Consider the following 21,547-nt stretch of genomic DNA (forward strand, 5'->3'; position numbering starts at 1 on the left):
GTTGTTTCCACATCTTTGCAGTTGTGAATTGTGCTGCTAATAACATTCTAGTGCATATGTCTTTTTTATGGAATGTCTTTTTTTCCTTTGGATAGATGCCTAGTACTGGGATTGCTGTATCAAATGATATTTCTATTTTTAGTTCTTTGAGGTATCTCCAAATTATTTTCTGCAGGGGTTGTGCTAATTTGCAGTCCCACCAGCAGTGTAAGAGTGTTCCAATCTCTCCACATCCATGTCGGCATTTGTTATTTGGGGACTTTTTGATAAAGGCCATTCTCACTGGAGTTAGGTGATGTCTCATTGTAGTTTTGATTAGATGACAATATGAGGATGGTTTTATATCTGGGATCTCCGTCCTATTCCAAAGGTTTATGTCTCTGTTCTTGTGTCAGTACCATGTTGTTTTGGTTACTATAGCTTTGTAGTAAAGTTTCAAGTATGGCAGACTGATGCCTCCCAATTTGTTCTTTTTTCTTTAGATTGCTTTGCTATATGAGGTCTTTTCTGGTTCTATATGAAGCATAGAATTATTTTTTCTAAATCTATAAAGAATGATGGTGGGATTTTGATAGGGGTTGCATTAATTCTGTAGATCACTTGAGGTAGAATGGACATTTTAACACTATTGATTCTACCAATCCATGAACATGGTAGGAATTTCCATGTATTTACATCTTCTACAATTTCTTTTCTCAATGTTTCATACTTCTCCCTATAAATATCTCTCATCTCCTTCGTTAAATATATTCCTAAGTATTTAATTTTCTTTGATGCTATTGTGAAAGGTGGTGTGTCTTTGATTTGATTTTTGACTTGACTGTTACTGGCATATATGAATGCCACTGATTGGTGTGCATTAATTTTGTATCCTGAGACTTTACTGAATTTGTTTATCAATTCCAGGCATCTCTTGGTTGAATCCTTGGGATTTTCTAGATATAATAGCAAATCATCAACAAAGAGAGTTTGACCTATTCTGCCTTCCTTCAGGCACCCTTAATTCCCTTCTCCTCCGATTACCCTGGCAAAGACTTCCAGCACTATGTGGAATAGAAGCGGAGATAGTGGGCAACCTTGTCTGGTTCCAGTTCTATGTGGGAATGCTTTCAATTTTTCCCCATTCAATATGATATTGGCTGTGGGTTTATCATATATGGCCTTAATAATGTTAAGGAATGTCCCATCTATGCCTATTTTGTTAAGGGTTTTTATCATAAAAGTGTGCTGGATTTTATCAAATGCCTTTTCTGTGTCTATTGAGAGAACCATATGGTCTTTGTTCTTGCTTTTATTTATGTGGTGAATTACATTTATAGATTTGTGTTTGTTGAATCAGCCTTGTGTCTCTGGGATAAAGCCCACTTGGTCCTAATGAATTATTTTTTTGATGTGCTATTGGATTCGGTTTGCTAAGATTTTTTTGAGGATTTTTGCATCTATATTCATGAGGGAAATTGGTCTGTAGTTTTCTGTTTTTGTTATAACCTTTCCTGGCTTTGGTATCAAGGTGATATTGGCTTCGTAGAATGAGTTAGGGAGGATACCATCCTTCTCAATGTTTTGGAATAATTTCTGCAGTATAGGTATGAGTTCTTCTTGGTAGGTTTGGTAAAATTCAGGTGTGAAACCATCTGGTCTGGGACTTTTTTTTTTTGGAAGATTTTTTATTGGTGCTCCACTTTCTTTCTGCGCTTAATATTGGTCTGTTCAGGAATTCTATTTCCTCCTGATTGAGCTTAGGCAGGTTGTGTGTTTCCAAGAATTTGTCATTTCCTCCACATTTTTTAGTTTTTGGTCATATAGATTTTAATAGTATTCAAAGGTGATGTTTTGTATTTCTATGATGTCTATAGTGACCTCTCCTTCTTCATTTTTGACTGAGTTTATTAAAGTCCTTTCCTTTCTAGTTCTTGTCAATCTAGCAAGAGGGCTATCAATTTTGTTTATCTTTTTGAAAAACCAGCTTTTCGTTTTATTGGTCTTCTGTGTAGTTCTTTTATTATCAATTTCATTTAATTCTGCTCTGATCTTAGTTATTTCCTTTCTTCTGCTAGGTTTAGAACTAATTTGCCCTTCCTTTTTCAGTTCCTTGAGATGGTTTATTGGTTTGTTGATTTGTGAGCTTTCTGTCTTTTGGATGTGAATATTTAATGCTATTAGTTTTCCTCTCAGGAATGCTTTTGCTGTATCCCACAGATTTTGATAACTTGTGTCCCTGTTATCATTTAGTTCAAGAGTCCTTTGAATTCCCTCTGTATTTCCTCCTTGACCTAATAGTCATTCAGCAATAGATTGTTTAATTTCCATGACATTGTGGTAAGCGTTTCTGTTGGAATTGATCACTAGTTTTATACCACTATGGTTTGAGAAGATACATGGTACAATTTCTATTTTTTAAATTTGTTGAGGTCTGATTTGTGGCCTAGGATGTGGCCAATTTTGGAGAAAGTTCCATGAGCTGGTGAGAAGATATTCGGCTTCATTTGGGTGAAATCTTCTGTAGATGTCTATTTGACCCATTTGTTCTAGAGCTCTGTTTAAGTCCATTATTTCTTTGCTTATGTTTTGTTTGGAGGATCTGTCCAATTCAGACAGTGGGGTGTTGAAATCCCCTGATACTATGGCATTACTGTTTATCATGCTATTTAGATCAAACAGGGTTTGCTTTATATATCTGGGTGCTCCTGTGTTGGGTGCATAAATATTAAGAATTATTATATCTTCTTGTTGGATTTTCCTTTCACTAATACATAGTGACTTTCTTTACTTTTGCTTTCTTTGCTTTTCTTTACTTTTGCTGTTTTACAATTTATGCTGTCTGAAAGCAAAATCACTACCCCCGCTCTCTTTTGGTTTCCATTTGCCTGAAAGTTTGTTTTCCAACCCTTGACCTTGAGTCTGAAAGCGTCTTTGTGGGTTAGATGTGCTTCCTGGAGACAGCAGATACTTGGCTTATAATTTTTTATCCACTCAGCCTGTCTATGTTTCTTCAAAGGACAATTTAAGCCATTCACATTTATTGAGAGGATTCGTATTTGGGGTAGATTTCTGTTCATATTGTTAAGAAAATTTATATTGTTTTATTTTACCTCTCAAGCCATTGTGGAATCCGAGTTTTGGACTTGAACTCTTGAATGATTTTAATTTGGTGGGTGTCTATTGCGCTGTTCAGTGTATAACGCAGGTCTGAGTACTTCCTGCAGAGCAGGTCTGGTCTTTGCAAATTCCATTAGTGATTGCTTGTTTGGGACAGTCTTTATTTCTCCCTCGTAGATGAAGCTTAGTTTTCCTGGGTAAAGAATTCTAGGTTGGCAATTATTCTGTTTTAGAAGATTGAGGATGGGTCCCTAGTCCCTTCTGGCCGTAGGGTTTCAGTTGAGAAGTCTGCAGTTAGTCTGACAGGTTTTCCTTTGTAGGTTATCTGTTGTTTTTGTCTTACTGCTTGAAGGATTGCCTCTTTCGTGTTTACTTTGACCCTTCTGATAATTATGTGATGTGGTGATTGCCTCTTCATGTTGAGTCTCCCAGGAGTTCTGTGTGCTTCTTGTATCTGGATATCTAGGTTTCTGGCCTGGCCAGGCATATTTTCCTCCAGTATTCCAAGAAATAGATTTTCCAGCCCTTGTGTATTTTCTTCTTCCTCTCTTGGATGTCTATAATTCTTATATTTGGTTTCTTTACATAATCCCACATTTCTTGTATGTTCTGTTCTTATCTCTTGCTTCTGTGTTCTTTTTCTTCATCTGATTTGTTTAGCACATAGGCACTATCTTCAAGCCCTGAGATTCTTTCCTCTGTGTGATCCAACCTATTCTTAAGGCTTTCCACTGTGTTTTGTAGTTCCTTGAATGCCTCTTTCATTTCCAATATTTCTGTTTGCTTCTTTTATAATACTTCAATTCTTTAGAGAATTTTTCATTCATTTCCTGTATTGTTCTTGTGGCTTCTTTGTGTTGGGTTTCTATTTTCTCTTTAATTCCATTGAGTTTCCTTATAATCCATATTCGGAATTCTTCCCCCTTCAATTTAATCATTTCATTTAAATTAGTATCTGATTTTGAGGATCTTATGATTTCTTTTGGGGGTGACTTTTCTCTCTGCTCTTTCATATTCCCTATGTTCTTTCTCTGGTCTTTTCTTATCAGGGTACTTGAATGAGAACTGGGAGTGCTAGGACTGGTTTGTGCTTTTAACTTCAGGCTCCTAAGGGACGTTCCTTATGTGTCACTTTCCTACAATCTCGCACCTGTCTGGCAGGAGGTCTTGCTCTTTCTGACCCGCCCAGAGCCAGTCTATTCATCAGTGGTTTCCAGGGTAGAGCCCTCTTTTCAGTGTTCTGGACCCGCTGACCGCCAGAGGTGAAGTGCCTGGCTCCTAACTCCCTTGAGTGGTGGCTCAGGCCAGTCCCTCCCCCGCCCAGTACAGTCCTAGCACAGAGCCTCGGGAAGTTCAAGATGTTTCCCGCTATTGTCCCCTCTCCACAGAGCCTGCAGTCTCCTGCTGCGATTTTTGCACCGACTTCTGGCATGTCGCTGTCTGAGTAGGTGTGGAGGTCATTGGGGAGGCAGGGCATCCTCCTGTGGGTCAGGTCCCACTGCACTCGCTGGCCGGGCAAGCACAGCCATCCCATGCTCTATTCTCTATTGTTTATCTCGCACTCTCCAGACTTTGCAATCGCATCTCCCATTCACCTTTTTTTTTCCTGTGTTGTGTGTCCCACACTGCTTCTCTGCAGTTTCACAACACTGTTCTTGCAGCGGAGCAATCTACTTGTGCATAGCAGACCAAGTGCTTCACCTCATTTTCTGGGAGCAGCGAGCCAGGAGGTCACGTCTCCTCTGCCATTTTTCACCCCCTTGTTTGTCTTTTTTATAATTGCCATTCTAACAGCGGTGAGCTGATATCATGATGTTGAGTTGTATTTTCCTGATAGTGATGTTGTACTCTTTTTCATACACCTCTTGGCCAGTTGTATGTCATATTTTGAGAAATATCTGTTCAGGTCTTTAGCCCATTTTGAAATTTGGTCATTTACTCTTGAGTTGTTTGAGTTCCTTATCGACTTTGGATATGAACCTCTCATCACATATATGGTTTGCAGATATTTTCTCCCATTCTGTAGGTTGCCCTTCCTCTCTATGATTGTTCCCGTTGCTGCACAGAAGCTTTTCAGTCTGATGCAGGCCCAGTTGTTCACTTGTACTTTCATTCCCCAAGCTTTTGGTGTCATTCTCAAAAAGTCATTGCCCAGACCAATGCCAGGAAGCTTTTTCCCTATGTTTTCTTCTCATAGGTTTATGGTTTCAGGTCTTAAATTTAAGTCTTTTAATTTATTTCTAGATGATTTTTGTATATAGAGTGAGATAAGGGTCCAATTTCATTTTTCTGCATGTGGATATCCAGTTTTCACAGCACCATTTATTAAACAGCTGCTTTCCTCATTTTGTTCTTGGCATCCTAGGTGAAGATCAGTTGACTCTAAATGCATAGATTTATTTTTGGGCACTCTATTTTGTTCCATTGGTCTGTGTGTCTGGTTTTATTCAGGTGCCATACTGCTTTGATTAATGTAGCTTTGTAAAATATTTTTAAATGAGGATGTGTGATACCTCTCCAACTTTGTTTTTAACATTGCTTTGAGTATTCAAGATTCTTTTATTGTTCTGTATTAATTTTAGGATTGTTTCTTTTCTGTTTCTGTAAAGAATGCCATTGGGATTTTGATAGGGATTACATTGACTCTGTAGGTCTATTCGTGTGGTATGGACATTTAAACAATACTAATTCTTCCAGTCCATGAACACAAGATATCTTTAGATGTCTTTCCATATATCTGTGTCTTCTTTGATTTTTTCATCAATGTATTATAATATTCAGTGTACCAGTCTTTCACCTGTTTGGTTAAGTTTATGCCTAAGTATTCTTTTTGTTGCTATTGTAAATGGGATCATTTTCTTAATTTCCTTTTTAGATAGGTCATTGTTTGTGTATAGAAATGCCATTGATTGTTTATATTGATTTTATATCCAGCATCTTTACTGAAAGTATTTATTACTTCTAAGTTTTTTGTTGTCATTGAGTCTTCAGGGTTTTCTATGTGTATGATTATGTCATCTGCAAACAGAGATTATTTTACTTCTTCTTTTCTGATTCACATGCCTTTTATTTATTTTTCTTGTCTAATGCCTCTGGCTAGGACTTACTTCCAGTACTATATTGAATACAAGTGGCGAGACTGGGCATCTTTGCCTTGTATGGATCTTAAAGGAAAAGCTTTCAGTTTTTTTTTATTGATTATAATGTTATTTGTGAGCTTTTCATATGTGGTTTTTATTGTGTTGAGGTAAGTTCCTTCTCTACCTATTTTGTTGAGTGTTTTATCATGTATATATTTTGAATTTTGTCAAGTGCTTTTTCTGCATCAGTTGAGATGATTGTGTGATTTTTATGATTCATTCTGTTAATGAGTTGTATCACATTGATTTATTTACTTCTGTTGGACCATTGGGGGCATAGATTCCACTTGGTCATGGTGTAAAATCCTTTTAATGTGCTGTTGAATTTTGTTTGCTAGTATTTTATTGAGAATTTTTGCATCCATGTCATCAGGGATATTGGTCTGTACTATTCTTTTCTTTTGGGATCTTTGTCTGACTTTGGTGTCAAAGTGACGCTAGCCTCATAAAATTAGTTTGGAAATATTCCTTCTTTTTCTGTATTTTGGAAGAGTTTAAGAAGCATTGAATTGCTGCTTCTTAGAATCAAGAAGCAAGGAATTAATTATTCCTTGACTACTTGGTAGAATTTTTCATGAATCCATTTGGTCCTGAGCTTTCCTTTGTGGTGAGGTTTAGTTACCAATTCACTCTTCTTATTTGTTATTTGTCTGTTCAGGATTTCAGTTTTTCCTTGATTCAGTTTTGGTAAGTTGTATGTGTCTAGGAATTTATCCATTTTTTTCTAGATTATCCAATTTGTTTGTGTATTATTGTTATTATTGTTTATTATACTGCTTAGTGATCCTTTTTATTTCTGAGATATCTATTATAATTTCTCCTCTTTCATTTTTGATTTTATTTGTCTTCTTTCTTTTTTCTTAGTCTAGGCAAGAGATTGCTGATTTTATTTTTCTATTCTCTATTTCAGCTATTTTTGTTACAATAATCTTTATTATTTCCTTCTTTTTGCTAATTTTGGGCTCAGTTATTCTAGCTCCTTGAAGTGTAAAGTTAGGTTGTTTGAGATATTTCTTCTTTTTTAATGTAGGAACTTATTGCTACAGAGTTCCCTCAGTATTAGTTTTGCCACATCCCATCAGTTTTGGTAAGTTGTATTTTCATTTTCATTTGTCTCAAGATATTTTTAAAATTCCTTTTTGATTTCCTTTTTGACTCAGTGTTTATTCAAGAATGTATTGTTTAGTTTCCATGTACGGTAGTCCCGCCTTATCTGAGGGGGATATGTTTTCAGACCCCCAGTGAATGCCTTAAGCCACAGGCAGTACCAAACTCTATATAAACCATGTTTTTTTTCCCATATACATATGTAGCTATGATAAAATTTAATTTATAAATTAAGCATAGTAAAAGATGAACATCGATGAGTAATAACAAAATAGAATAATTATAACAATATATTGTAATAAAAGTTATCTCATACTGTGGCTGTAACTTTTGCAGTTTGAGGTGTAACAGCAAAACTAGTATGAATTTCTTTTTCTTTCACAATTTTATGGGTAGAAGTTTCATTTTTCTGTAGATGTTAGTAATCTGAGCATGCAATTTCTCTTGTTTCTTAAGTCAAGAACTTTTTACGTTTGCACTTAAAGGATGCCCTTTGTGGCTTCTTTTTGGCATATCTGAATCACCAACATCACTACTCTTGCACTGTGGGGTGATTATCAAGTAAAATAAAGGTGACTTGAACACAAGGAGTGCAATGCCATGACAGTCAGTATGATAACTCTGATGGCTACTAAGTGACTAATGGGCGTGTAGAGTATACAGCATAAAGGGATGATTCATGTCCCAGGCAGGATGAGGCGGGACAGCACGAGATTTCATCACGCTGCCAAAATTTATGAATCAGTCATTTCTGAAATTTTCCATTTAATATTTTCTAACTGTGGGTACCTGATACTATGAAAGGCAAATTCTGTATTTGTAATTGTTTTCATTTTGTTACTGATATTGATTGCTAGTGTCATTCCATTGTGTTTGGAAAAGATACTTGGAATGATTTTAATCTTATTAAAATTTTTAAGACTTTTTAAACAACTAATATGTTATATATCCTGAAGAACATTCCATCGCTCCTGAGAAGAATGTGTATTTTTCTGATGTTGGGTGCGAAGTTCTGGATATATTACATATCTGTTAGGTTCATTTGATCTATAGCGTTGCTCAGTTCTTCTGTTTCCTTATTGATTTTCTGTCTAGATGATATATTCATTATAGGTAATAGAGTATGGAAACCCTCACCTGTTATTGTATTGCTGTCTATTTCTCTCTTCAGATTTATCAATGTCCGCTTTATATACTTAGGTGGTTTTGTGTTGGGTGTATATGTATTTATAATTGTTGGATCTTCCTGTTGAATTAACCCTTTTATCATATTATAATGACCTTTTTTGTCTCTTGTGACAGTTTTTTACTTAGAGTCTATTTTTTCTGACATAAATATAGCTACTCCTGCTCTCTTTTCTTTAACATTTGGATGGAATATACTTCTTCATCCCTTTATTTTCAGTATATATGTCCTTAAATCTCGAACTCCTAACCTAGAGCAATCCTCCTGCCTCAGCCTCCCGGAGTGCTAGGATTATAGGCGTGAACCACCACGCCCGGCCATTATGTCCTTAAATCTAAAGTGAGTCTTTTGTAGACAGCATATAGTTGATTATTGTTTTCTTATTCATGCATTAACTGTGTGTCTCTTTATTGGAAAGTTTAGTCCATTTAAATTTCAAGTAATTATAGATAGTTAAGGACTTGCGCTTGCCATTTTGTTAACTGTTTTCTGTCTTTATTATAGTTCTCATGTTCGTCATTTCTTCTCTTGTCTTCCTTTGTGGTTTGATGATTTTACGGGTATGCTTTGATTCTTTTTTTCTTTATCTTTTTTGTATCTACTGTACATTTTTTGTATGGGAGGGTTATCATGGAGTTCATATAGGCTATTTTATAGTTATAGCAGTCTATTTGAAGCTAATAACAACTTCAATCACATGCAGATACTCTACACATTTCTTTCCCCACGTACACTTTATATAACTGATGTCAGATTTTACTTTTCTATATTGTATTTACATTAGCAAAGTCCTGTGGCTATATTTATTTTGACTACTTTTGTCTTATAACTTATATATTAGTGTTTAAAGTGATTTGTGTGCACCATTACAGTATTACAATATTCTGTGTTTAGCTTTAGCAATGAGATTTATACTTTCATATGCTTTCATTATTTTTTTTAATGTCTTTTCATTTTAACCTGACTTACTTTAACATTTCTTTTAAAGCATGTCTAGTATGAAAGACTTCCTAGTTTTTGCCTGGGAAAGACTTTTATCTCTCCATCTTTAAACTATAGTTTTTCTGGATAAGGTATTGTTTAGGGTTGGCATTTTTTGTCCAGTACTTTGACTATATCATCCCATTTTCTCCTGGCCTGCAAGGGTTTCTGCTGATAAATCCACACATGGTCTTATGAAGGTTCCCTTGTATGTGACAAGTTGCCTTTCTCTTCCTACTTTCTATGTTCTCTCTTAGTCTATTACTTCTGACAAACTCTAATGTTTGAGAGAAACTATAATGTGTCTTGATGTAGCCCTCTTTGGGTTTAATATATTTGAGGATCTTAGGGCTTCATGTTTGTTTCTTTCTGTTGATTTGGGAAGATTTTTGTCATTATTTGTTTAAATAGGCTTTCTGCTCCTTTGTTTGATGGTGTTCCATAAGTCTTCACTCTTTTTCATTCTTTTTTTCTTTTTACTTTTCTAACTGGTTAATTGCAAATGGATTGTCTTTGAGTTCATTTATGCTGCTTGAAGCTCTCTATTTGAAATTTTTAGTTCAGTCGTTATATCCTTCAGCTCCAGGATTTCTATTTGGTTCTTTCTTATTGCTTATATTTCTTTATTAAATTTCTCATTTTGTTTATGCATTGTTTTCCTGATTTTGTTTAGTTTTTTAATCTGTGTTCCCTTGGAGCTCATTTAGCTTTTTTAAAGATCACTGTTTTGGATTCTTTTTAAAGAAATTTATGACTCTCCACTTCTTTGGGGTTGGTTACTGGAGTTTTATTAGTTTCTTTTGGTAGTTTCTTGTTTGTCTTATTCTTTGTGATCCATATAGCCTTGTGTTGGTATCTGTGCATTTGAAGGGGCAAACATCTCTTCCAGTCATTACAGTCTACTCCTGCCAGGTCTCTAGATTGATGTTATTGCCTCTGGGATCTCAGTCCAGTGGAGTTGAAGCCAGGTAACATGGCTGCTTAAGGATCCACAGTTGGGACTGAGCTTGGGGGATCTACCACCAGGATCATGGAGAGACATGTCTCCTATCAGGTCCCTGGACAGGCAGTGCTGACTCCAGGCCACAGTAGAGGAGACTAGGGCCAGGTCACATGGCTACTTCAGTATCCACAGTTGGGCTCAGGTCAGCAGGCGTGTTACTGGGGGCACAGATGGGTGGGGTGTAACTCCTCTCAGGAAATGGCAGATGGGACTGTTCGCAGGAAGGGAGCTACGCGATGCTGAGCTGGGTCCACAGGGCTATGGGGCTGCTTTCAGTCCACAGCTGGGACCAAAGTCTATGAGCCTGCCACCAGGATATGGGCCTGACTTCTCAAGGCATCCCTCCTCAGTCGGGCTCCTGGGTTTGACCACCTTCTGTTTGGATCCTAAAGCTCCTACAAAGGCACTTTTGTTCATGGATGACTGACAAATCATTTTTTTCCTCTGGGTGTAGTTGAGTTGGAGACTTCCTATTCTACCATCTTGTTGATGTCACTCACATTTGTGTATTTACACATACCTGTAAGTTCCTGATCTTTACATATACATTTGGTGACACCTGGAAACCATAATTATATTCTGCAATAATTGCCATGCAAGTTACTTATTAAGAAATAGATGATGGGGAAAAAACCTGTGCTTAACTTCTTGGGAAATTTGTAGGAAAAAGAAAGGTCAGCTTTAAATATAAAAACTTTCTGCCATGAAAATATAGCAGATGGAAATGAAATTTTCTGTTCTTTGGGTTAATCTGAATTGTCACTCCCCTCCCATAGCAACAATAATTATGTGTGATGGGGGATGTTATGAAAATTTTTGACATTTGAAAAATATAATTATTTTGTATTTTTTTGTCTTGGAAAACAAGGCTTTTTTTTTTTTTTTTTGCTAAAAGAAAGCTGTTGACTTCTTCAACTGAAAACTTAGTATTTAACATAAATTTCAGTGAATAACTGAAAATTTAATGTCTTACACCCATAAGAAATATCATTTGTGCTAACAAACCTTAGATGATTGAACATTCTCATGGATTTAACTACAAATACAACTATTTCCCAAGCTATTATGATTTTGATCAGCTGTTATGATTTTGCTCTTTCAGTAGTATTGTTTATTAGTGTGGAGAATGTTGACATATTGCTATACAATCATGCATAAGGAATTAATGAGCTGCTGTTGTCTTTCTTCATAAGCACATCTAATGTGCTCATTCTTCCGTTTGTTCAGCGAGGCAGAAGGGAGAGCGCAGACCTTCCTAATAATCGTGATTTGTTTTCTTTTTTCCAGCCATGCAATGATGGACCTACTTGTTGATCTTTGCCTTCAGAATCACCTGAATCCATCTCACCACGCCCTTGAGATCCGGTCTTCGGAAACCCAACAGCCTTTGAGTTTTAAGCCAAATACCTTGGTTGGGACACTGAATGTGCACACTGTGTTTCTGAAAGAAAAAGTTCCTGAAGAGAAGGTTAAGCCCGGCCCACCTAAGACGCCTGAGGTCCGTAGGTGCCTGTGTCTGTGCGTGCGGGAGATACTGAGTAGCGGACGGGGTGCTCTTCTTCGCTGTTAATAAGTACCACGCGCAGAGAGCTGGGGCTGAGGTCGCTACTGCTATGCTAGGCACTAACTGAGTTTATTTTAGGAGACAATTTAATAATATTTATTGTTGTAACATTGTTCCTTTATGTAATATATTAGAGAATGGGAATTGCCCTAGAGCAGAGCTACCCATTAAAACTTTCTTTAGAGGTGGACATGGTCTATAATTCTGTACTTTCCAATATGATAGTCTCTGGCCACATGTAGCTTTTTTGGCTATTTATTGTAACTTAAATATTTAAATTAATTTTGGTTTTTCTTTTCTTTTCTTTTCTTTTTTTTTTTTTTTTGAGACAGAGTCTCACTCTGTTGCCCTGAGTAGAGTGCTATGGCATCATCATAGCTCACAGCAAGCTCAAACTCCCGGGCCCAAGCGATCCTCCTGCCTCAGCCTCCTGAGTAGCTGGGACTACAGGTGCACACTACAATGCCCGACTAATTTTTGTATTTTTTTAGTAGAGATGGGGTCTCACTCTTGCTCAGGCTGCTCTCCAACTCCTTAGCTCAAGCAATCCTCTTGTGTCGGCCTTCCAGAGAGCTAGGATTACAGGCGTGAGCCACTGTGCCTGGCCAGTTTTTCTTTTCTTCTTCTCTCTCTCTCTTTCTTTTTTTTTTGAAATGGGGTCTCACTATGTTGTCCTGGCTGGACTTGAACTCCTGTGCTCCAGTGATCCCCCTGCCTCGGCCTCCTGGCTCAGCTAGAACTATAGTCGCATGTCACCGCACCCAGCTCTTTTTTTAATCTTTATTTTTAATTGACACATGTGGCTTTTGAACACTTGAAATGTGGCTAGTGTGATTGGGAAACGGATATTTTGGTTTTATTCAATTTTAATTAATTTAAATTTAAATAGCTGCAAGTAGCTAGTGGCTACCCTACTGGACAGTGCAGTTACAGAGTTCTTCCTACCCGAGGAGGCAGTGAGGATCTACAGAGGATTTGGACATGGAGAGAGAGAGAGAGAGAGAGAGGAGGATTTTTCCTTTTGAAAAATTGATATCAGAAATATTTACTCATGGCATTTGTAGAATATCTTATACACATGGCTTTATTGCAGGCTTTTGATTATTGACTAAAATTAATTCCAGCAGTTTTTTGTACTTTTTAATAAGGCTTTGGTTGGATCTTTCAGCTCTAATTAAAAGCAGTGCTGCTACTTCATTCCTTTGGATTCCTAAAGATCTGATAAATTTTTCTGCTTTTAAAAATGGTCATCTGGCCAACTGTCCATCTCCTGTGAATTACTACGTTTAGCTTGTTAATAAATTCTAATTGTTGCCCTTCTATGCAATGTCCAGAGGAGATTTTCCCTTATTCTTCAAGTATAATCAATGTCCAAGGACGAGGAACCCTGTTTACACCCTGTGGCTTCTCTTGACTTCCTGGTGCCCAGTGGCAGGTGAGCCCAGGTGTATGCATGATTCCACCTGGAGAGGAGTAAAGGAGTCGTAGCTTCCCTCTTTCCTCCTAAACTGCATCAGTATCACGGCCACCGAGCCCTGGCACTCAGGCTGGGAGGGAGCACTCGGCCTTTCTCAGCTGCGCTTTTGTTCAGTCTGCGTTTACTGTGACCAGCCTGCAGCGTCTTGCACAATTCAGGTGATCAATAAAGGCTGAATAAAAGTCGGCTATTGAAACTTCACATGGTAAAATTTTGATGGACCGCTTTATCTATAGTCATTTAGAATCACCATTAGTCACACCGATTGTTTTTCTTTCTCATTATTATATGTCTGGTATTTTTTAAAAAAATAAGATATATTTCTAGCATAAAATATGTTTTGTATAGTGTGTATATATAAATACATGTAAGTTTGTGTACACACTGCAGGTGCTTATATATGTGTGTATATATAGTACATACACAAGTATACATAGATACATATGTACATAGATATTCATAGATTTATGTGGCTATTTTAACAGCTTAAACAAACATTTGATATCATGTTTTTTGAGGCTTTTTCTTTAAATTAAATTATTCATACTACTTCCAGGCTATTTTCCTTTAGAAAATGTATGTAAGTGCCTTGTGTTCATGTCTGGCCAGAATCCTTGAAAGATGGTGTGTGTATTGGATTTTAAATTTAGAGCCCTCACCGATGCTCATTTCCCTATGTTGTTAGCAGCTTGTTCGTTAGTAAGGGGGTCTAAGATAAATTTATGGTTCCAGACATTTATTTTCACTATTCATTATGCCATTTTCCCTCCTGACTCACTAAATGTGTTTAAGAAAGATTCAGGCTACACAAAATCCTGGCACACTTAGTTCTAGAATTAACACAGAAGTTGAAGCCATTGTGGGAAGATACGCTTACAGAATTTTCTTTATCTGCATTGTTCTAGAAATCTGTGCGTTTGGTAGTGAATTACCTGCGGACACAAAAAGCTGTCGTGCGCGTGAGCCCTGATGTACCTCTCCAGAATATTCTCCCGGTCATTTGCGCAAAGTGTGAGGTCAGCCCAGAGCACGTGGTTCTCCTGCGGGACAACATTGCGGGAGAGGAGCTGGAGCTGTCCAAGTCCCTGAGCGAGCTCGGGATAAAGGAGCTCTACGCCTGGGACAACAGGAGAGGTGAGGCCTGCTGTGTCTTACACACTCTGCCCTGCACACACGAGTGTGCACACACATGCGGCATGCATGGGTGGCCTGGTAGCTGTCCTCGCAGCCCTGGTTAGCACTGGGGAGAGATGGGTACATGAATTTCCAGGCAACTCCAATTTTGTCCAAACCAGTAAGCAAAAAAGAAAGTTGTTTTCTTCCCTCTCGATTATTGTTCTGCCTTTGTCCAGGTCCTGAATATGTCCTTCCCTCTTTGTCACCCTGCACACTGTCATGAGATAAGTGAAAGGAGGGAGGAGAGGAAGTAAGGAGAGATTAGAATTGATGCTCCAAAATAACTACTCAAGAACCATGTATAATACTCCCTTGACTTTCCTTTTCAGTTGCCAATAGCTGCCCTAGGTTTTAGACATTGCTTATAACCAGAACCAGTGGCAAGGGGCATTTAGCTGCCCCCTACAACCGAACAACTGCACTCCATGAAATCGAGCCCTGAAGACAACTTTAGCATCACCTTGGGCTTCCTGGCCATTGCTGCTAGGGACAGCTCGCCCGTGCTGTGAATCTGGGGCTTGGCGTGAGGTCACAGTTAGAGTCACTGGTGAGAGTGGTGGCCTCAGAAGCCGTGTTGGTACAGAGACTGACATGTTGTGTAAGCAGATTCTTCTGACTGATACAAAGGGCTGACTGTATATTTAAATGACTATCCGGCAAAAGAAAACTTTATGTTCCTTGAACTTAGAATTATTAAAACGGACTTCATAAGCATTTCTATTCTAATGAGCCCCAGTGGATATCTTGTCTCTGTTTTATTTATTCCACAAATATTAAATAGATTGGGCTTTTGAAATGTATACATAGTCAAGTTTTTCGTGTTTTTCTGTAGCTTTTTTTCTAACTTCTTCCAATAAAAAATGTATTCTTTTAGTCCCAAATTTATCATGAATCCATGTCCACAGTGGAATCCCTGTGTAGTCTGCCCCTCTCCCCTCGTCAGCCCATTTCCTCCTGGCAATCTGGGCCCTAGATCTGATTTGACATTCAAGAAAGGGTTTAGCTCCATTGACTTTCAGATACATGGACTATTTGTCCCTTCAAAAAAAAAAAGTACGCTGACATTGGAGAATAAAGCATCTTGTGTTTTATCTAGTAAACCCTTGTGAGACACAGACAAAAATATTCTGAGCATCACTGCAGACAACAGGCTGGGTTGCTGTGGGTGTGTCTGTCTGGGTGTATCGGCCCTATTTACATTTGGTTTATGGTACTTTTGGGAAATAGCTTTCATTTGGTAAGATAAAAAAAAGACAGAAAGAAAAAGAAAAAAAAAGTGTCCCACATTTAGGTATCTAAAAGAAAAAAGCTTACACAAACAAGTGTTTCTGTTATATGCCAACCCTTGGATACATCTTGAAAGGTAGATTGAACCTGCTACCTGGGAGAAGTCACGTAAAACCTGGGCTCTGTTAAGGAAAGGCCCCAGGCAAGCCCATAGTCATCTGGAACACAGGAGTGGAGTGTTCAGCGGGGTCCTGGGCCAGTGCACCTCTTCTGACCCACATGCAGGACAGAGCCCCCAGACACACTGCTGCGGCCAGCTTGGCCTTTCAGATTTGCAGCACTTCTGCCCTTGGTGGAAACTAGCTGCTCCCACGCCCCACAGTCCCCCTCTCCACTGCCTTGGGCATCCCGGCCCTCCCCTCCCCACCCCCAGACCCTGCACATCTTCCTGCTATGGGGGCCTGCTCCAGCCCCGTGGCCAGCACCCCTTTCATCTGGGCCACGCCTGTGCAGTGCCAGGCATGACATGTTTGCTTACCTCCCTGCCAGACGCCTTCATCCCATCCTAGTCTCCGTCAGACATTGGAGAAGCAAGGAGGCTCGTCCAGAGGGCATCCCTGAGGATGCTTCCTCTCCGCAGCTGACCTAGGCAGGCCTGCTGGGTGCTGCAGAAGGAGCCCCTTTGTTTGCCTTCTTGGTTTATACTCAGAAGGAAAAGGCAGCCCCTCCTGAGCCCTGCAGCTGCTGGAGAGCAGGGGACGGCTGGCAGGGGAGAGTCATTGCTAGGCAGGGGCCCACTTTCCTCTGGGATCCCTGGCTGCTGCGGCAGCCTGACAAACCCAAGGCTTTGCTGCCACCTGCGTCCAGGGTGGCACTTAGCAGGCTGTGCAACTGAGGCCCTGCGAGGGCAAGCCGAGATGCAGGCCTGCTCTGCAGGAGTTCTTCTCGCGTGCCGCCATCCCATCTGAGGCTTGTGAGGGGCCTAGGCCTGGGTCAGGGGCTCTGCAGATGTCCAGGCGCATCCTCATGCTCTCATTGCCTGCCTTTTCCAGTTCTTCTGACCAAAACTCAGTCCGAGCCTTCCCTGAGCTGTCAAGGTATCGTGTGTCCAGGGCTTCCTGCCCCCCTGCGGGGCTGCCCTTTGCATGGCTCTGGGCTGGGAGCTGCATGGAGCTGGCATTCATGTGCCAGACCTGACGGAATGGAAGTGTGGCTTGGAGCACCTTGGGGGCTTGCCGGGATGACAGGAGGTTATGGTTTGGTTTCCTGATCCCTGGTTGGTTGGTTCAGAGAATGCTGCTTGTGTGAGAATTTGCTGTGTGATTTTAATTGGTAAGAAATGAGGGAGGCTGCTATAGAAAGCAAATTATGTTGCCCAGAATTTCACAACAGGCTGAAAGTGGTACATGCAGAAAAGATACCATTTCCTTGCTATCTCTGTTTGCCTGTGTTTACTTACCTGTACTTACCTGTCTGAGGTTATCCTGCATGCTGCAGAATTTTGAGCAGTATGGATTTTGAAATTTAACTGTTTATGTCATAGATAAGTATGCAAACATCTGACATCTATTTCTTAGAAGTTGTCTCTCAATATCTCTATATGTGTATATTTATAGACATGTAAGACACACATATACATGTATACTTATACATACACACACATGCATTACATACATACATATACACACACAGAAATAGATATATACTTAAAAGGTTCATTAAAATCCCTATGAGTCTATGTACTTTAGACTCATTGGGATTGGTTTTAGACTTCAGAAAGTTTTGTCCATGTTTGTTAAATATTTAACAATAAATTTTATTTCCAGAAGAAAATATTTAGTGAAAGAAACCTCAGCATTGGTCTGGACAGTCTGCGGGTGGGGTTTCTGGGAGTGTGGTGACCTGGGCCATCCTCAGTTGTCCTTGTCTGCTGTTGATCTGCCCCGTCCCACAGTGCGGACAAGCAGTGAAAAGACAAGCATTCTCTTTCGAGAAACAGCATGGAACGGTAGTCATTTTGAGCAGAAAACACACGTAAATGAAGGCTTTGTCAGTTCTGGGTGATTTTATTTGGGGGTATGCCTGAGAATGGGGGAGAAGGGGAACCACAGTCATTCCTTTATGCCCCTGTGCACTTGCAGTCTCGTGATGGGACTGGAACTTAAAAACCTGCCTGTCGTGAGAATGTCCCGTCGTGCATTTGCAAGCACTGACCTGGTCCTCCTCCTCCGTTTCCTTGCTCGGTGACCTTGTTCTGGTCACTGAATTGCTCTTGTTTTCAGTTTCCTCTTCTGGGCAAATGAGTTTGAACTAGTGGACCTGTAAGGGTTCCCCCATCCTTCTCCACCCTGCGCACCCCCTCGGTTCACCTTTATCCTTCTTCGAAACAGTGCTCCCTTACTAATGCAGTGTGAACCCCCAAATTTTATTAATGTTTGACTTCTTGCAAATGAGAGTAAATTCAAGCAACATAAATGTCATGCTCAACCCCCACCATACACCTGGAACTGCGGATTCTAGATCTCAGCTGCGTGTGTGTGTCCTGCAGGCCTGGCTGTGTGGCGGTTGCTTATTGCTGCTCTGGCTGCACGGCCAGGTGTCCTGGGGAGGTTTTGGCTGATGGCAACACTGAGTCGCCTTATTAATACTTTGTTCTCAAACCAATTATTCTGCCAAACCTCAGGGGCCTCTGTCAGTCAACGGCAAAGGCTGATGTCTAAAAATAGGCCTTCTGTTTAGTCCCCACCTCAGAGCTGTGTGTTGTGGGCCCCTGCCGTCTGCAGACACCTGCAGGCTGTAGCCGCGTGAGAAATGTGTCTCCTGCTGTTGAGGGTCAGTTCTGGTGCCAGGGCTTCATTGCTGGGCCAGCCTCAGTCCTGTAGAGGTGGTGACTGGAATAAGAGTCTCAGTTTATCCTTTTTGTGGTCAATGTAATATAGCTTGTGTATCAGTAAACATGCTCTGTCTCTTGTTATAGCCATGTCACGTGCCACTCAATTCTAAAAACATTATAGGTTGTAAGTATACGTATGACTGTGTACTATAGTTTAAAATTTTATTCTGTGGTATGGCATATTTTACTCTTTATAGCTCCATACCTAATAGAGGGTTTTGATCCGACTAACTTTGAAATGCATGTGCACATGTGTCTGTAGCTGCATCATTTTGAGGTGTGTCCTCTGGTTTGGATGCCGTGTGAGGTGGGGCTCTCTGATCTCCTCGGCTGGAGCCTCTTGCATGTAATTGGGAGCCCGGGGGGGCCCTGTGACTGCAACACGAGCCTTCGCCCTGCAGAATGGTTTGGGAACATGTGTGCTGGGTTTTTGCTTTGCTGGATGGGCACTATTAGTGTTCATGCACATGTTACAAATGACTGACTTTTATGTCTGTTCTGTAACTCAAATATGAAATGATATCAGCAGATAAAGAAGTTAATGGATGCTCACCTCGTTTGGGTTGATATTCTGATGGCACAGTTTGTAAAATCCCAGCCTGGGAGTTTCCCACCAATTGAATGGAGGCCTGGCTCTCTAGCAGTTGGCAGTGACATGGGAAAATTCATTTTTCTATCCTCCAGGAACACTCACATTTCCCCCCTTTTGTCATATCTGTCTGCCTTGGAAGAGAAGAATTGAGTGAATTACTGGTAAAGGCCTGGAGTGGCCTTCGAGAGCCAGTAAATGCATGACATGGTAGCTGTGCTGCAGCCGTGTGCACGGGCTCTGAGCACTGTCCCTGGTGCTGGCACGGTCACTCGGTCTGCAGTGAAGGTACTGAGGCTCAGCGAGGCCAAGCACTCGCCCAGGGATGCCCCACACACGTGTGCTCATGACCACCCACCACCGCTTCCTGAGTGCGTTCACCAGCCCCTCAGCCTGAGCATCCCTGGGGGCTTGTTACCCGCACAGCACGGGGCCTGCCCCCAGGGCTTCTGGCTGGAGGGGCCCAAGGATCCGCATCTCTCAAGTTCAGTGATGCTGATGCTGCGGGTCCATCTTGCTTTGGGAGCCACCGCCCTGGCTGCCTTGCCATCTGCCGGACCAGTCTGGCTTCAGTGTCCTTGTTCCTACCCGAGAGGACCCATCTTGGCTCTAAAATCCTGAAGAAGGAAACACCAAAAAGGGAGGTTGAGGATTTAGAAAAAAATAAAGAAAAAGAAAAGAAAACGTGCCTCACTAGAGATGTAATTAAAAAGGAAAGCAGTCTGGATGCAGTAGAGGAGTGACAATCTGGAAATGTTCCCGGGAGATGGGATTTGATTATTCCAGATTCCGCCGGGTAGTCAGTCATCGCTGTCATTCTGTGCTCTGGAAATGAGCAGGAAGGCTGCTGATTCACTGTTCAGTGTTTGCACGTTACTCATTAGTCTTAATGCAGCTGTTTTGCCCTGATGTCACAGGCCTCAGAGCTGTGCTGTCCGGTCCAGCAGCCACGGGCCACACGTGGCCAGTCCAAGCCGAGATGTGCTGTGAGCCTAAAAGGTGAACAGTGGATTTGAAGGCCTAGCACAAAAACCAGTGTAAAATATCTCGTCAATAACTTTCATGTTGATTACATGATACAATAATATTTTAGATATATTGGATTACATGAAATTATCATTAAAATTAATTTCACCTGGTTCTTTTTACCGCCACTGCTGGAGAATGTTCAGTTGCATCTGCGATTCTCTCCAGCTTTCTACTGCACAGTGCTGCTCTGGAACTTTAACTGGACGTATTTGTTTTTTCATTTCCCAAAAGGGCACAGCCACACCCAGAGAAAATGCCGCCATAGTCACTGAAAGTCCGTGTGAGAACTACAGTGACTTCCCAGATGGGCCTGAGTGTTTTCAGGTGGCTCAAAAGCTTTAAAAAAAATAGTTGATGGTTTTCCTCTCTCATAAGAACTAGAAGTTTAAGAGCAGAAGATTCTTTTACTAAGATTTTTAAAGTAAAGTACTTAATCTCTTATTTCAAATGCTGAAAAATAACTTAATACTTTTTTTCCCCCAGAAACCTTCAGAAAATCATCACTTGGCAATGATGAGACAGATAAAGAGAAGAAAAAAATTCTGGGATTTTTCAAAGTGAATAAAAGAAGCACTAGTAAGGTAATGGATTAAATACGCATATGTTTTGGTATCATGCAAAAATAATTTCATGAGATATTTGTATTCAATCCCTCTTGGAATTTTTCTAAATAATTATATTCAGGAATATTGGTTCCCTCAGGCAAAAGGGAGCTTATCAGTATCACTCAGTGACTGGCTGTGCTTCCGTGCCTGACCCCCAAATCCGTTATTCACGGGCAGCGTGTGGCAGTGTTTGACCGACCTGCAGGACACAAAGCGCGTGGGCTCCTGGCAGGCAGGGCTCTGAGCCCTGCGGCCTGGAACTTACACAGAACTGTGCGCGTGGCTGACACTCCGCATGTATCATTTGGATGGATGGAAGCGGGAATGCACGTTACAGTTAAGTCTAAATAAAATAGCCAGTATCACTATACATGAACTGCAGTTTCAAAACTTACTAAACATATCAAGCCTTGACGGAGGTAGACGTAAGGCTACTTTGAGGAGATAAGTTGGCAAACTGGCCCATTTGCT

At 40.3% G+C, this 21,547-nt stretch overlaps 1 protein-coding gene across 3 annotated transcripts in view; it reads left to right on the plus strand.

Moving 5' to 3' along the window:
* Window positions 1–21,547, plus strand: part of COBL (cordon-bleu WH2 repeat protein) — a 278,439-nt gene that overhangs the window by 98,397 nt on the left and 158,495 nt on the right. For all 3 annotated transcript variants that reach the window (XM_069461255.1, XM_069461256.1, XM_069461257.1), the window contains exons 3-5: window positions 11,804–12,014; window positions 14,463–14,691; window positions 20,955–21,052. In XM_069461255.1, coding sequence (XP_069317356.1) covers window positions 11,804–12,014; window positions 14,463–14,691; window positions 20,955–21,052 — 538 coding nt within the window. The remainder of the gene's footprint in view (window positions 1–11,803; window positions 12,015–14,462; window positions 14,692–20,954; window positions 21,053–21,547) is intronic.

Source organism: Eulemur rufifrons, chromosome 29, assembly GCF_041146395.1.
Source record: "Eulemur rufifrons isolate Redbay chromosome 29, OSU_ERuf_1, whole genome shotgun sequence".
NCBI classification, from domain to species: Eukaryota; Metazoa; Chordata; class Mammalia; order Primates; family Lemuridae; genus Eulemur; species Eulemur rufifrons.